At 39.6% G+C, this 16,652-nt stretch overlaps 1 protein-coding gene across 6 annotated transcripts in view; it reads left to right on the top strand.

Annotated features, from left to right (window-relative positions):
* Positions 1-1,150: 1,150 nt before the first annotated feature.
* LIN54 (lin-54 DREAM MuvB core complex component) overlaps positions 1,151-16,652 on the top strand; it is an 81,591-nt gene continuing 66,089 nt past the window's right edge. For 2 of the 6 annotated variants that reach the window (XM_037154810.2, XM_037154815.2), the window contains exon 1: positions 1,151-1,298. In XM_037154810.2, coding sequence (XP_037010705.2) covers positions 1,162-1,298 — 137 coding nt within the window. In that variant the 5' untranslated portion in view covers positions 1,151-1,161. Of the gene's footprint in view, positions 1,299-1,482; positions 2,048-3,242; positions 3,556-16,652 lie in introns of those variants that run through there. The other 4 variants (XM_037154812.2, XM_037154817.2, XM_037154813.2 and 1 more) reach the window with 4 other exon arrangements.

Genomic DNA, 16,652 nt, shown 5'->3' with positions numbered 1-16,652 from the left:
CTTTTCTCCAAGGACCTCCACTGGGCACCCAAGACAAAGACTGGGAGCTGGGTGGCAGGCAGGCATAGAGAAGAGGACTGGCTGCCATTGCAGGAAAGGTAGCATGAAGCTAATTTCATGCCACTTGCCTTGCTAAATCCTAACTACTGAATTTGAGGTGGAGGTAAAGGGTGCTGTTGATTACGGCAGAATAGAACAAGCATGTTAGGCAGAGACTGTGTAGCAGCTTGATACCCCTCTCTTCATTTAACCCTCAGGACGCTGGGAAGCTTTATTTTTATTCCGTAGATGAGAAAAGTAACAATAAGTGTTGTACACTAATAATTGGAGTTGCCAGAATTTAAAATCAGGACCGCTTGATTCCAAAGTGAGTGCGCTTCCACTGCATCTCCCCTCCTCCATTGTTCCAGGACTACTGTACGTTCACACGTTGACCTGTATGTTCTCCAGGCTTCATTAGCAATTACAGACTGTACCACACTATTTTGCATTACACTCTTTTGTAATTTCTGTTGTTTCTCCTGTTTAATTCTTGTCTTACACGGAGTAGCTATTAACTGATAATCTCTCAGGGACTGTTTGTCCAACTCCAAATGTAGGCATCTTATTTTATAATAAAGGATGGGGGGAAAATAAAATGACTAAATACAAGGAATTTGATTGCTAGTCTTAGCAGTATACTGCAAAAAAAAAAAAAACTCCCTTTCAAAATAAATATAACTTCGAGTGGTCTCCAGGGGCTTTTCAGCTACCTCTACAAAATTAGTGCCCAAAAAACGACGAAAATTGGCATTTATGAATATTGATCATCTTTCCACGCAAGCGCATCAAACCGTGGCGGGATGCTTAAAATTGCCAAGAACCCTACTAGATCAGGGAGGCCCTCCCCATTGCAAACGCGATCTCGTCCTTGCCCCTCCCAGCCACCGCAGAAAAAGAACGTTCGTTGCAAAAGCTTTGACAGATATCCCACTCAGAGTCACGTGAAGCGGGAGCGTACCTACGGCGCCGTGCGGAATGACGCAGGACCGGGTTGGCAGGGCGGGGCCGGCGGCGCCTAAAGGGCGGGGCGGAGAAAGCCTGCCGGGGAGGCGGGGCGGACGGAATGGAGGGGCGGGCTGAGAGGGGCGCGCAAGCGGGGAGGGCCTAGCGTATTATGGGATGCGGCGGCGGAATGGCGCTGGGCGCGTGATTTTGAACAAACCCGGGTCTGTGTCTCGCAGGCTCCGCCGCTACCGCGGCTGCTGGAGCTCAAGGAACGCGGCCGCGAGGAGGAGGCGGCGGCGCCGCCGGCTTTGGTGAGTGTCAGACCTGGGGTGGGGCATCTGGGCGTGCGGGCGGGAAAGGGCAATGGCCCCAGCTGCGAGTGGTGGCCCGGGCGGAGGGCGCCGGACCACCCCCTCCGGGAACCGGGGCTGCTGGGTCGCGGCGGAGAGCGGGAACCTGCAGGCGGGGGGTTGCGGCGCCCCACCCCGGGGCCGCAGTAGGCGGGAGGATCCTCCGGGTTCTGCCCTTCCCGCCTGCACCCTGGAGGGCGTCTGTCACCCGGCAGCCCGCCCTTCCTGGCGGTCTGGAGGAAGGGCTCCCGCGGCTGTTGACACGCAGACTGTGTGGCTGGAGAAGTCGGCCGTGTCGGCCCCGGTTTTCTGGGAACCGGTTTTGCTGCTGTGTCATTTTGTACGAGCCCCTCCTTTCCCTGCTGCTCGCCGTCCCGTTCTTCATACGCCCCTTTGTATGGTATCTTAGTGTGTGTCCGTTTTCCTCGCGAAGCCCACCAGCCAAATGTCATAAGGTTCCCGAGGTGCACGGGGGAAGGGAGCGGGCCGGGACTTAGCTTGGCCAAGCAACGGTAAATACCAAGCAGGGTTCGGGTGTACGTGGCTGGCGGTGGGCAAATAAAATTTAAAGATGAAGACGCTGGAAAGACTGGATACTTTCAAAGCTCCAGCAGGCTGCATATAGACACGGCGATTACACACTGGTGGTAAATAACACTAATTTAAGCCTGAATCTACCGACTTTTATATGGAGTTGTCATTCAAGCAAGGTAAGGAAATGGAATGTCTTTTTCAGCTTCTACCTCATTCTTCTTAGACTAACTTAAAAAAAAAAACAATATAGTGGCCCTATTTGAAACCTTGAAATTCAATTTGTTCATTTCAGATTGGTCTTTTAGAGCTCATGCTGTAATAGATGTAGAATTCAGACTTTGAATAGGTGATTATCAAATCTTTCTGAAATTAACAAAGGTAGCAAATTTAGGGGTTTTTTTTAAGTCTGATTTTTGTCAGAAGCCTTCCAGCTTATGTTTTCTTGGTGTTTCTTTGACGATTAAAAAATATCTGTGTTCTGTTTTACTTATTCAACTTCATGATAAGAGGGGCTGGTGGGGGTGGATGGGTAATTCTGGGATCTTATTCTAAAGCAAGCTGTTTTATTTTCACTTTATTGAACAGCAGTAGATTTTTAAAAATTTGGTAACAGACCTAAAAATGTAGCAAAGAATTTTAAATGAAAGGTATATTTTCTCTATTGTAGAAACTGTTCATCCATGAATAGGATCAATACATTTTAAACGTAGTTGCGCTTTGCCGTCTTAAACCAGTGATAAACTGGAAGTTACACTTCATTTCATGGACAGAAATGATCAGATGAAATCAAGTGGAGAGGGAAATAGTTCGGAACTTTGTTTAGACTACAGGATCTGCATAAAAATCAATGCCTGTAATTTGCAGATGTGTCAGAAAGGTCAGGTGTGACTATGGAAATAGCTCGTTCTGATAAAGTAGTGCTGACAGTGGAGGAAAATGTCAAGAGTTGGTGCGTAACACTGAAGGTTTTGATCTTGTTTTTAGTGCCTGAGATGAGCATAGTGAATACAGTGCATTCCATCACTTCAAGTTGCTATTTTGAAAATGAAGTAATTGGGTTCCTTATTGTCCTTATGCCGCTTTCCGTATGGCTTTTGCTCTTCAAAACAAAAATAGGCCAGACTGGGGACCCCGCAGATGTCGCGACTTCCTTTGGCGTGGCTGTGGGCCCGCAAGGAGCACCATTTTTCGTTGTGGGGTGGGGAGGTCTCGGCTTGGGCTCCGTGTGTGCATTTGTATCCCCCTGTGCATTTGAAGGTTGGCGGGGCCAGCGGGAGGCTTCCCGGGATACGTGGGTGTGCGCCTCTCTGGAGGGGAGGGTCAAGAAGGGGGAGGTTACTGGCGGCGGCTGCGGCTGCTGCGGCTGCTGGGGCTTGGGCTGTCGGGGAAGCTGCTGAGCTGTGATGGTGATGACGAGGTGAAAATGGCGGATCTTTCGAAATACAATCCCGGCCCCTGACATACCAGAGGCGGCGGCAGCAGCGGCGTCGCCGCCACCCGGGCTCCCTCCTCAGCCCTCAGGTTACCTGTAGCGCTCCACTTCGGGCAAACTGGGAAAGGAAGCATCTGGCCAGAGCTACAGTGCACAAGCAAAACAAACACCACCCGGGGCTCGGAATTGCCTGGGATCTTCTGGAGCCCCCACCTCGAAGCTGGAGGGAGGAGAAAGCAGCAGCCGCTGGAGGTAGAGAAGGGGGTATCCGAGGGCTTCTCTATCTTGAGATCTCTTTATTTTGGGGGTGGCTGGTAAGAATTGCGTTGTGGATCAAGGAATGACTAGTACGTAGTGCAAAGAATCAGTAGCCTCGGAATGACATCAACATTAGTCTTTGAGTGTTAAGAGGGCTCGAGTTTGCTCTGATACCTAAGGCTGCTGCTGAGGCCTAGAGGAACCGCTAGCACTTATCATGATTTCTTGATTTAATATTCAAAATACCCACTCTGGCGGTTATTGGTATGATGATGTTCGGCAGTTTATGGGGTTGTATGTTTCTTTAGGGAAGCAGAACATTGGCATTTTATTTTGCATTTAATTAAGCTCTTAATTTAGATCATAGTCTATTAACTTGTTGGGGTGTTGATACTCACATTTTTTGAACATATAGATCAGTTCTGTAGCAGTTAAAAATATTGTCCTTTTTTTATATGGCTCTGTCGTCCACAGAATGATCCCCTTTGCCCCTTCCATTAACAAATAACAATTGAGATACTGTCACGCGTATTTTATATTTATATTTTTCTCTTCCCCCTCCCCCAACCATTTCATCAATTCAGAGAGTAAATTTATGAAGGATTTTGCAGTAGATTTTATAATCCAAATGAATTACACCTCTGGGAGTTCTATTTTGGTTCACAAGTTTTGCCTTCATTGTTAAGGAAGTTGTGATGGCCTGATGCATGTATCTGATATGAGTCATTAAGTTGGTAAAGATGAACTGTGAATTTTTATATTAAAAAATTCTGGACCCCATTGTTTAAAGAGCTGAAGAATTGGATTGACTTTATGACAGCTATAATTTAATTTTGTTAGGTTACCTAAAGATTCATGTGTCTTTTAGATTGTGCTGCAGATCCCTACGGAGTAATTTTATAGAAAAGTTACAGGTGAATCAAATATTTATATATTAATTTCAAGCCCTGTTTTCTCCCAGATTTTATAGTTGAGGATTTGGGTCATTGTGATTGAGTATATAAGAGGGAATGGAGAGATGAATATTTAAGCAATGCCTACTGGTAATTTCATGATTAGCAGTAAATATCATAAACATCATACATGTATTTTATTCAGAGGGGAAGTGTTTTGTGTGTGTGTGCGTATTTTGGACATTTGGTTTTTGTTCATTAGAAGACTAAGGGACCCCCCAAAATTTTAGGGGAACTGAGAGGTACTCAGAAGGTTTAGTTAATGACTTACTTATTTATGGTCTTCTCTTTTTCTTTATTTTTAAAAAGATTTTATTTATTTACTTTTAGAGAGAGGGCAAGGGAGGGAAAAAGAGAGGAAGAGAAACATCAGTGTGTGTTTGCCTTTTGTGTGCCCTGGCCTGCAACCCAGGCTTGTGCCCTGACTGGGAATTGAACCAGCAATCCTTTGGTTCACAGACCCATGTTCAATCCACTGAGGCACACCAGCCAGGGCTAGTTCATGAATTTTAAAAAATCATTTGATGTCCTTGTATCTAGTAGGAATTTGCTTCTTTTTTTTTTTTTTAAGAGATTTTATATTGCAATTAGTTGGTCTATGCCAACCCAGCTGTTACATTGGAAAGACTAAGAATTTTTAAAATGAGTCCTGGCTGGTGTAGCTCAGTGGATTGAGCACAGGCCTGCAAACCAGAGAATCATGGTTTGATTCCCAGTCAGGGTGCATGCCTGGGTTGCAGGCCAGTTCCCAGCAGGGGACACACTAGAGGCAACCATCCATTGATATTTTTCTCCCTCTCTCCTTCCCTTCCCCTTTAAAGATAAATAAATAAAATCTTTTAAAAAAGAATTTTTTAAATGATCAAGGAGGGGGATTAAATTTTTTTCTCCCATTGGCTTTCTTTTCCTTTGAATCACAGAGGGCTGTTGTCTTTTTTGTGATTCTTTGTGTCAGTGTTAGATTGTTGTGGTTAGTACAGTTGTCTGTTAATAATTAGAAGTGTGTTAGAAATGAAGGAAGATTATGTCCAGTGGCTTTTGGGTGGGAGAGGAGCATTACACATTTCCATTACTTCTTTCAAGTATTACTATTGGTTATCTGTTATCTATTGTGCTTACATACTACTTTAGGGATAGGGGATACCTCAATATCATTCATTGCCTCATGAAATTTTTAGTTTAGGAATTGTTGGAGGTAAGTTGGAAGGATGAAGTTCAGTAGGGCCTTAATGCAGAAGGCCTTGAGAATTATAGAAAAATTTTAAATAGGACAGTGACAGTCTCAGAGATGCACTTGAGGAAAATTAATCTTGTAGCTTTTATGTAGGATATGTTGTAGGTTAGAGGAGATGGAGGTAAAATATTAGGTTAGACAAAAAGTCTGTTACACTTTTTTTCATATGGTGGCTCTAGTAGCATTTAGCTGTCTTTAACTTCATTCAGAACAATTTTGTTAGATTGTACTGTGACATCTGTCACATCCACATGCATTTTAAAAACTTACCAAAATGGGTGAATTTTTGTGCATCCATTGTGATATTGAAGATGGAAGAAGATAAGCAACATTTTTGGCTTATTATGCTTTATTCAAGAAAGGTAAAAATGCAACTGAAATACAGAAAAAGATTTTTTTGGTATATGGAAAAGGTGCTGTGACTTACTGAACATGTCACAAGTGGTTTGTGAAGTTTCTTGCTACTATTGACATTTTGGCCAAATAATTCTTTGCTGTGAGTCTGTCTTATGCATTGGAAGATGTTTAGCAGGAAACCTGGCCCCTACCCACTAGAAGCCAATAGTGGCAGATAGTTGACATACTCAAAATATCCAAGTCAGTAAAGGTATTGGTGAAAATGAAAAATGTGTCTTTTATCTTATGGAAAAAACATAACGGACTTTTAGGCTGAAAGCTTTGGAAATTTGGAAATGTTGGTTGCTGTGGGAAGGAGACATTGTGATATATGACTAGTTCTATAGAGAGACATCAAAGATGACAAGAAATTAAACCCTAATGAATTTTTAAAAATCATTTGTCTGATATCTTTGTATCTAGTAGGAATTTTATTCTTTTTTTTCTTAGAGATTTTATGTTGCAATTATTTGGTCCATGCCAACCCAGCTGCTAAGTTAGTAGTAAGACTAGGAATTTAAAAAATGCTTAAGGAGGGAGATTAAAATGTTTTTTCCATTGGATTTCTTTTCCTTTGAATCACAGAAGGCTGTTGTCTTTTTGTGATTCTTTCTGCTAGTCTTAGATTATTGTGGTTAGTACATTTGTCTATTAATAATTAGAAGTGTGTTGGAAATGCAGGAAGAGTTATAGGATATTGAATGCTATAAAAAAATCAGAAGAAGCTAATTTAGAGAGAGGAAAAGAGTCTTTGAGATATAGTGTACCACATAACTGTCTTCACAGTAGTCCCACAAATAAATGAGGCTTAGACATTACTGCTTAGGTTTACATGTTAAGCTACTAGGAGAGCCAAGATTCAGAAATGGATTTGGTGGGGGGTGTCTTTTTTTTTCCTTTTTTGGTGGCTATTTCTGATTTGAATCTCCATGGTTTTTCCTACTATGTTAGTCTTAGGCATGAATCCAGTCCCACTTTAAAGGGGGAAAATAAATTGTGAATCCCCAGCATTGGACTAAATAATTTTATTAAAATACTTAATTTTAGCCTTGGCTGGTGCAGCTCAGTGTATTGAGTGCCGGCCTGCGAACTGAAAGGTCACTGGTTTGATTCTCAGGCGGGGCACATGTCTGGACTGTAGGCCAGGTCCCCAACTGGGGACCTGCGAGAGGCAACCAATGTCTCTTGCACATCCATGTTTCTGTCCATCTCTTTCTACCTCTCTTCCTCTCTATATAAAAATAAATAAAAATAAGTTTTTTAAAAAAATTATAAATCACAGAAGAAATGAAAAACTGTAAGAAGAACCAGCAGACCAAATAGCAGCAGAATCCACACTCTAAGAGCTGCAACTAAACTTAAAGGGATTTAAACAAAATAACAAAATAATTTTGAAAAAACTTAATTTTAGATATACGTATGTATAAAATTCTTATGCTTATTGTATGCAAGTAACAAAAGCAAGTTTATAAATGCAAAATTATTAAACCAATAAAACAAATTAAAGTTAGAGTGATGGATGATGTTTGCTGAAATGAAATCTTTCTTTGCACAGTGAATATACTGTTGTCTACTTTAGCATGGCATTGGATTTTCTATACACTGTATAGCCTATAATAATTTCTACACCACTTTTCTGTATTTGAATATGCACAGGTCAGGTGGTTTGGCTTTTTCACTTGCATAAATGTATCATTTATCTTGTAAGACTCTTCTGTGCCTTTTTGTTTAGCTCATCCTAATTCTAGTATACCATTGATTGCAGATATGAGGTTGTTATCCAAATGATTCAGAATATACTTTTAAAAATATATTATCAAGATGAAAATATAAACTTTTAAAGTCTTTGTCAGGACTCATGGCTTAAAGTCTACTGCTTTTAGTTAAGTTTGAGAAACATTGTTCTGTATCTAGTTTTTGAGTTGTTGATGTTTGATTTTAGAAATCAAAGCTAAAATCCGAATGGTAGAGTGAACCACTTAGTGTTGAAATTATAGTTCTTGAACACTCAAGATATTTCTGTCTAAACATCTGCAAATTATTCATCTGTTATTGGTGATAGGTTATCACTTCATATTATTATGTGCAGAATGAAAGTTGTCCACCAGGTTGTCCTCCACCTGTAACTAAGAAAAGAACAGTGTTTCAACACTGGTAATATTCTATGAGAAACTCTTAAAATATATAAAAATATAGAGCATTTGTCATTTCTGTCTTAATGTTATTTTTTTAATTCTCACCCAAGGACATGTTTATTGATTTTAGAGAAAGGGGAAGGTGGGCGGGGGGGAGAGAGACAGACAGACAGACAGACAGACAAACATCTGCTGCCTCTTACACACACCCTGACTGGGGACCAAACCAGAAAACTAGGTATGTGCCCCAATCAGGTATTGAACTGGCAACCTTTTGGTTTAAGGGCAATGCTCCAACCCACTGAATCATACCAGCCAGGGCTATCTTATGTTATTTTTCATCTTATATTTAAATCATTCATTTTAATTGTTACTGTTCTAAATAAGACCCTCCATTTGTCTCTGTCTTGAACCTAATTACTGTAATTACCCCCTAACTGGTCTCCCTGCTTCCAGCCCAATAAAATACTGAGGTGAAGCTAACCCTCCCAAAGTACAACTGTGATCATGCCATTCCTCTATTAATTTCTAAGTTCTGTGAAGGCAGGGTCTTTGGTTAATTTCCCATAATGCCCTCCACAAAGTTGGGAAGCAATTGGTATTTGTTAATTAAATGACTGATAAAAAGTCATAAGCTTGTTAAAAGTTAAGAGAACCTTGTAGATTTTCAGATGGAATGTGATTGGAGAAGATATTGGTTAAAAACTTAAATCTAAGCATTTAAAAACATTTGAAAGGGAGTTTGTTATGACAGTATGTTTGTTATTTTAAATATTGTGAAGACTCAGAGCATTGTAATAACCTATCCTGCCCAAATACACAAACCAAAGTTACCTATCTTTCAGAGCCCATTGTAAATAATGCTTGAGTTTTAGATGATACCCATTTTCCATGATTAATTTATTCATCCTTCAGATTTGTATAGAGAGGTTATCATTTGCCAGCTCTGTTCTAGACATTGGGGAAAGGAAGTACAGTGGTGATGAAGACAGACAACTTCCTATCCGCATGGAGCTTGCATTCTAAAAAGTGGGGGAGGAAGAATCAGACTAGAAACAAAGGTATATTCTAATTGTTATAGATGCCGTGATGAAAATACTGGGTAATGTGATAGAATGCCTAGGGCAATGGAGATGAGAGTGGGAGTGCTATTTTAGATAGATCTTAGAAATGTAATACATTTAGGCAAATTTAGAAATCATTAGACCTTTTGAAATGAATAAATATTTTAAATTTCATTAGGCTTATATTATTCAACCATTTTCGGCTGTGAGGGGGGAACCTCAATGTACTGACTTTCAGAATCGTACTTTGCCTTTAGAACATTGTTTTATAAGCAAAAATATTGAGGCATGGGAAATGCATTATATATTCTGTATTCTCTTCCTGCCATCCCTTCATAAGCAATCCTTTAGATAGCCAAGGTGAGCTAAAGCTCCTCAGTCCTGTCGGTTTGTGATGATACTTTTTTTTTTCTTGGAGTGGTCCACACAGCAATGATGAGATCACATGTGCTATTACATATCTTCCATTCCTAAGGGATAAAATTAGAGTGATGATTCATGTAACTAGATGGCCATACCCTTTCTGGCCATGCCCACAAGCTCCTTTTGAGAATTTCTTTTAGCATGGGCTGCTCTGCCTGTGACCATGATTGAAACAGATATGAATGTCTAATCATAAAGTAATTATTGTAGTCTGCTTAGGGGCCCAGGAGGTGTTCTGACTGCAGAACTTTGCACAGCCCCATACTACAGAGACTGGCTAAACTAATCAGACCTTTTCTTGTTAGAAGTTTGAACTTTATTCCAAGTTCAAAGGGAGACTCAGTCCTGTAACTTCTAGTCTTTTTTAATAAGACAAAAAGAAATGTTCTTCCTAATGATAGAGCTTCAAAATACACAAAGTAAAAATGCACAGAAGAGGAGAAATAGACAAACCATAATTGCATTGGGGATTTTAACAGGCTTTCACAGTAATTGATAGAAGAGGAAAAAATAAGTATATAGAAGATCTGAACAACAATGTCAACCAACTTGACCTCACTGACATTTGTAGAACACTACCCTCCATAACTACAGAACACACATTCTTTTCAAATGCGCACGCAATGTTCAAGATAGACCATATACTGAGCCATAAAACAAGTCTCTAATTTCAAATGATGGGAATGTTATAGAGTGTTATGTTCTCTGATAATAATAGGAGTAAGGTAGAAATCAATGTGATAGAAAATCACCAAGTATTTGGAAATTAAATAGCACACTTTTTCATTTTCCAGGGTCAAAGATGAAATCATAAGGAATATTAGAATACACTTGAAATTAATAATAAGAAAAACATTCAAATAGAAAGCAACTAAAGCAGCATTGGAGCACATTCTTAATGTTAAGTGCTTATTTTAGAAAATAGGAGTGTATTGACAAACTTTTTCTCTAAACGGGCAAATAGAAAATATTTTAGGCTTTGCAGGCCATGCTAAAAAAACTTATTTAAAAAATATATATATATTCCCAAGTATTTAAAAATGTAAAAACCATTCTTTGTTGGAGAGTAATATATAAGCAGACCATGGCCTGGTTTGGTCTGTAGGCTGTAGTTTGGTGAACCCAGATTTATTCTTCCATTTTAAGCTTCAAAGAACAAATTAAACCTAAACTAAGTAAAAGGAAGAAGATAAACACAATAGTGAATTAAATGAAAAATGGACAATTGAGACTATCAATGAAGCCAAAATACTTCTTTGAAAAGATTAACGAATTGCTAAATCTCCAGCCAGACTGTTCAGGAAAAAATGAGAAGACAGAAATTACCAAAATGAGGAATGGAGGGTTGAAATTTTGACAGAAATTAAAATAAAAGAATATTATGTGTAACTTTATGCCAATTAGTTCAACAACTTAGAGGAAATAGACAAATTCCTTGAAGGACAGAAACTTGCAAATATCAAAAGTCATTCCCCTGACGAAAGAGGGGAGTCTATTTAGTTGTAACCTAAATAACCTGACATTTATTGAAGAAATTGAATATATAGTTAAAATCCTTCCCACAAGAAACTATTACATCTAGGTAGCTTTACTGGTGAAGTTTAATGTGTTATTTCAGGAAGAAATAGTAACAGTTCTTTGCAGACTTCTGAAAATTGAAGAGAAAGGAACACACCCTTACTCATTTTATTTAGGCAGCATTATCGTGAGACAACCACTACAAGAAAAAATCCTACAGACAATATCCCTCATGAGTGTAGACAGAAATGCTTAAGAAAATATTAGCAAATAGAAGTTGGCAATAATATGTCAGTTGGGATGGAAATCCTGTTCCCATGCAGCATCTACATGGGACTCTCCAGATCTGCTCATTAGGACTTGTGGGCAGTGAGGGAACTGATAAACACATAATGCTCATGTTCCTTGCTGTACTGTGAGTCCTGTGTCTCTGACCTAGGACTACTGTGTGGTCTGCCAGTGTCCATGAGAAACAGTAATAGGCTGCTTCGTTAGCTTGCTTAGAGGATCAAAAATCTGACTCCTCCCCCTTCTTGTCAGCTCTGGGGAGTGCTGACGGAGACGTACATGGCTTTCTGAAAGAGGAAGGATGAGGCCTGTGCCGGCTGAATTAAGGTATAGGAAAAGACTCTCTTGCATCTGGTAGCAATTGTTCTTAGCCAAGTGGTGGGCAAGGGTGAACTGGGTCAGGGAGAGTAAGAGTCCTCCAGTGTTTTACCTCTTAATGAACCTTTAGGGGCTGAGCTGACAGGTAGCCAGGATGGTGCTTTGCGTCTGTTGTACACTTGCCTCCATGGCCTCACATGACTGCAGCAGCTGAAAAACGGAGTCTCCAAAGGTGAGAAAGTAGTGTCAGAAATGAGGATAGAGAGCTTTAGGTGGATTGAAAACATTAGAAGTTCGTTTAGTTGAGCTGCAAGTGTGAGTGCTTAAAACTTAAAGTAAATGTACTATTAGGTCACTATCTCCCTTATGGCCTGACCTTTCCCTCTTCATACCTGTTAACTTAAGGTGCTTTAAGTAGAAAGATGAATAGGGTTGGGCTGAAGTCTCCCAGTCCTTAAGGGAGACTCAAAGGCCAAACTAACATTTCTAAATATACTGGGGGAAATTCAGGGAGAAGTGGGAGTTAACCTTGTATGGCTCTGTTAGATATTGGCACTCAAGTCATTGTCATACTTTATTTTGTGGAGTTTATTGCATGGAGTGTTCAGATGCAACTGATAGGGCTTGAGCAAGGGTTGCAGTTGGGAAGGAAAGGCAGTGACACTTTCCAGGGGATGGGGTTTGTTGTGTGCTGCTGTAGCTTCTATTGCTAAGATGTAATTGGTGTTGATTTTACATGTCTGTACTAAGTGCCAGAGTGTATTCTCCTGGTCAGAAAGAGCCACATGTAGAAAAGTGGCTAGTACTTTGGGGTCCCAAAACCTTAATGATCCCTTTGAGCTACAGATTACTGTGACTGATGATTTTGCAGGGTGTGTGTGTATAACTCATCCAACTCAATAAGAAGACGGAAAAAACAAAACAAAACAGTATTTTAAGAATGCCAAAGATTTTAATACTTTCAAGAAAGTATGCAAATAGACGATACCCATATGAAAAGATGCTCAACATTATTAGTCAGTGGGAATTGCAAGTTAAAACCACAGTACAATATTACTTCATATCCACTGGAATGGCTAAAATTAAAAAGACTGATCATATCCATTGTCGGTGAGGATGTGGAAGAGTTGAAACTGTCATACATTTCCCATGGGTGTATAAAATGGTACAGCCAAGTTGGGAAATTGTTTGGCAGTTTTAAAGTTAAAAATAAACTTACCTTATGATCTACAAGTTTGCTTCTAGGTATTTTTCAAAAGAAAGGCAATTATATATCTATAAAAAAACTGGAACTTGAATGTTCATAGTAGTAGAACTTGAATGTTCATAGCAGTATTATTCCTAAGAGTTCCAAACTGGAAAACAAATGAAATATCCATCAGTGAATGGATAAAAACCAAGTCATGGTAGATTCTTACAGTGAAATATTACTCAATAGTAAAAAGGAACAGAGCTACTACTAAGTGCAAGAATAAAGAGAAATCTCAACATGCTGAGGGGAAAAGCTCATGCCATATGATCCCTTTATGTCAGGAGTAGATAACATGATTCCATTTATGTGAAATTCTAGAATGGGCAAAAGGCAAAACTCATCTTTAGTGATAGAACAGATAAGTGGTTGTGTAGGGCAGGATTGTCTGTAAAGGAGTAAACTTATTTCTTTGTCCACTTAAAAATAGCAGTGGTAAAACTTAAGGCAATACAATATTGTGATTAAAATTATGAAATGGTAATAAAACATATCCTGAGTTTTGAGCCCTGGCTCTTCCATTTACTAGCTATGTGACCTTGGTCAAATTATTTAACCCAAGTTTCTTCATCTAAAAGATGGGGGTGATAACAATACCATCTCGGAGTTTTTGTGAGGGTAAATTAAATTGCCCTCACTGATAGATAGTAAGGGCTTAATAATGATGATCAATTTTGGCAGTATTACTAATTGTCAATGCTAATTATTATAATTTGCAACTCTTCTCTGTTACTCTTAATCTTGGAACAGGTCTTGCATTTTTATATTTTAAAAGAATAAGAATTGGTGATTAGGTTCCTATGGATCTTTGATATTCTACAGACGTTTGATATTCTAACTTACTGCTATTTAGTCAGTCATAAACATGATGTACTTTCTTTAATAAGTAAAGGTAATGATACTGACTCTTATTGGAAATTTTGCAGGACTTTTGGCTAAAAACACAACAGTTCTGATTTGTTCATAATCTGCATTATTATTATTATTTTTTAGAATTTTATTTGTTTATTTTTAGAGAAGGGGTAAGGGGGAGGAGAGAAAGAAAGATCAATCGTTGTGAGAGAGAAACATCAGTTGGTTGCCTCTTGCATGCACCCTGACCGACTGAACCCACAACCCAGGCATGTGCCCTGACCAGGAATCAAACTGGCAACCTTTCGCCTTGCAGAATGACAACCAACCAACTAAGCCACACTGGTCAGGGATCTACTTTATAATTATTACCATTTTTTATGGGGATCTCTCAAGTGGAGCCCTTTTGATACTTTAAATGGCTGAGAGGGATTTGAGAATCTTTTCCCAAATAAAGGTTTCTTTGGTATGACTCTAATTGATCATACTTAGGCCAGATAAGCCTTCTGATGTTCAGTTGCTGACATAGGTTAATCTAGAAACTCTTTTAACATTGAGTATTTAATGGATTTAAAACATAAATACTTATTTTTATTTTACTGATTTTAGAGAGGGAGGGAGGAGAGAGAAAAACATTGATTTGTTGTTCTATTTATTTATGTATTGATTGTCTGATTCTTATATGTGTCCTGGCTGGGGTACCCATAACCTTGGTGTATCTGGGCAATGCTCTAACTAACTGAGTTACCTGGTCGGGGAATTTAATGGATTTTATGAATCCTATTATGCCATCATTTTAAGACCTAGCTCCCTGGAGATTTGAAGATATTTCTCCAATATCTGTTTATATTTTATTTTGTTTTAATTATATTTTATTGATTATTCTATTACAGTTGTCCCAATTTTTCCCCCTTCCACTCTCCATCCTGTATCCCACACTCCCTCAGGCAATCCCCACACCATTGTTCATGTCCCTGGATCAAGTGTATAAGTTCTTTGGCTGCTCCCTTTCCTGTATTGTACTTTACATCCCCATGGCTATTCCGAAATTACTAATTTGTACTTCTTAATCCCCTCACCTCTTCACCCACTCCCTGACATTCCCTTCCCATCTGGCAACCATCAAAACACTTTCCATATCCATGATTGTGTCTCTGTTCTTCTTGTTTGCTTAGTTTGGTTTTTAGATTCAGTTGTTGATAAGTATGTTTTTTTGTGTGTGTGCCATTTTATTGTTCATAGTTTTGATCTTGTTTTTCTTAAATGAGTCCCTTTGGCATTTCATATAATAATGGTTTTGTGATGATGAACTCCTTTAGTTTTTTTCTTATCTAGGAAGCTCTTTATCTGCCCTGTGATTCTAAATGATATCTTTGCTAAGTAGAACAATCTTGTCTGTAGGTTCCTGTTTTTCATGACTTTGAATATTTCTTGCCAGTCCCTTCTAGCCTGCAAAGTTCCTTTGAGAAATCAGTTGACAATCTTACTGCAACTCCCCTGTAGGTAACTAACTTCTTTTCTCTTGCTGCTTTTAAGATTCTCTCTTTAGCTTTAACCTTTGGCATTTTAATTATGATGTGTCTTGGAGAGGGCCTCCTTGCATCCATCTTCTTTGGGATTCTTTGTGCTTCCTGAACTTGCATGTCTATTTCCTTCATCAAAATAGGGAAGTTTTCTTTCATTATTTTTTCAAATAGATTTTCAATTTTTTGTTCTTTCTCTTCTCCTCTAGCATACCTATGATGCAAATCTTGGACATCTTGAAGTTGTCCCAGAGGCTGCTTACACTACCCTTATTTTTTTTCTTTTTTTCTTCTTGTTGTTCTGATTGGTTGTTTTTGCTTTCTTATGTTCCAGATCATTGATTTGTTTCTTGGCTCCATTCACTCTTCTGTTGTTTCCCTTTAAATTGTTCTTTATTTCAATTAGTGTATCCTTTGTTTCTGACTGGATCTTTTGTATGTTGAGGTCCTCACTGAGTTCCTTGAGCATCCTTATAACCACTGTTTTGAACTCTGTACCTCATAGATCGCTTATCTCAATTTTGTTTAGTTCTTTTTTTGGTTATTGATCTGTTCTTTAATTGGGGGCATGTTTCTTTGTCTCTTCATTTTGGCAGAGTCCCTGTATTAGGTAGAGCTGCTATGACTACATGTCTTGGTAGTGTAGTTTAATGTAGTAGATGTATAGGGTCTAGTGGCACAGCCTCTCCTATCACCCAAGCTGGGTACTCGAGGTGATCCCTTTGCATGGGCTGAGTACACCCTCCTCGTGTCATTGAGCCTTGATTGCTTTTGGCAGGTCAGTGAGAATGGTTTACCCAGGCCAGTCAGCTGTAAGGATTGGCTGTGATCACTGACCATTAACCTCTGCCCTTCATGGAGGATCGGCTGTGCAGGGGCAGAGTTGGGGTGCTCTGAAGTGGTCTGTAGCAGTCCAATGAGGGTGAAAGATCCAGGGTGTCCCAAGTGGTATAGGCCAAGGGCAGTCCCCACCTGTGTTCTGCCTGGGGCCACCCTGCATGAGCTACAAAGCGATCTACATATGGATGCTACTTGTGCTGGGCTTGGAGGTTCCCAGGTAAAGCCAAGCTGTGAACCTAGGCTGGCTGCTGCTAGTGCTGGATCTAGGATCACTTAGCAAGTGGTACTGGGGCTGTGG

The sequence above is a fragment of the Artibeus jamaicensis genome, unplaced genomic scaffold (assembly GCF_021234435.1).
Source record: "Artibeus jamaicensis isolate MK-2021 breed Jamaican fruit bat unplaced genomic scaffold, CSHL_Jam_final contig_452, whole genome shotgun sequence".
Taxonomy (NCBI): Eukaryota; Metazoa; Chordata; class Mammalia; order Chiroptera; family Phyllostomidae; genus Artibeus; species Artibeus jamaicensis.
Note: the sequence above shows the minus strand (reverse complement) of the source record. Positions and strands in the feature narration are given on the sequence as shown.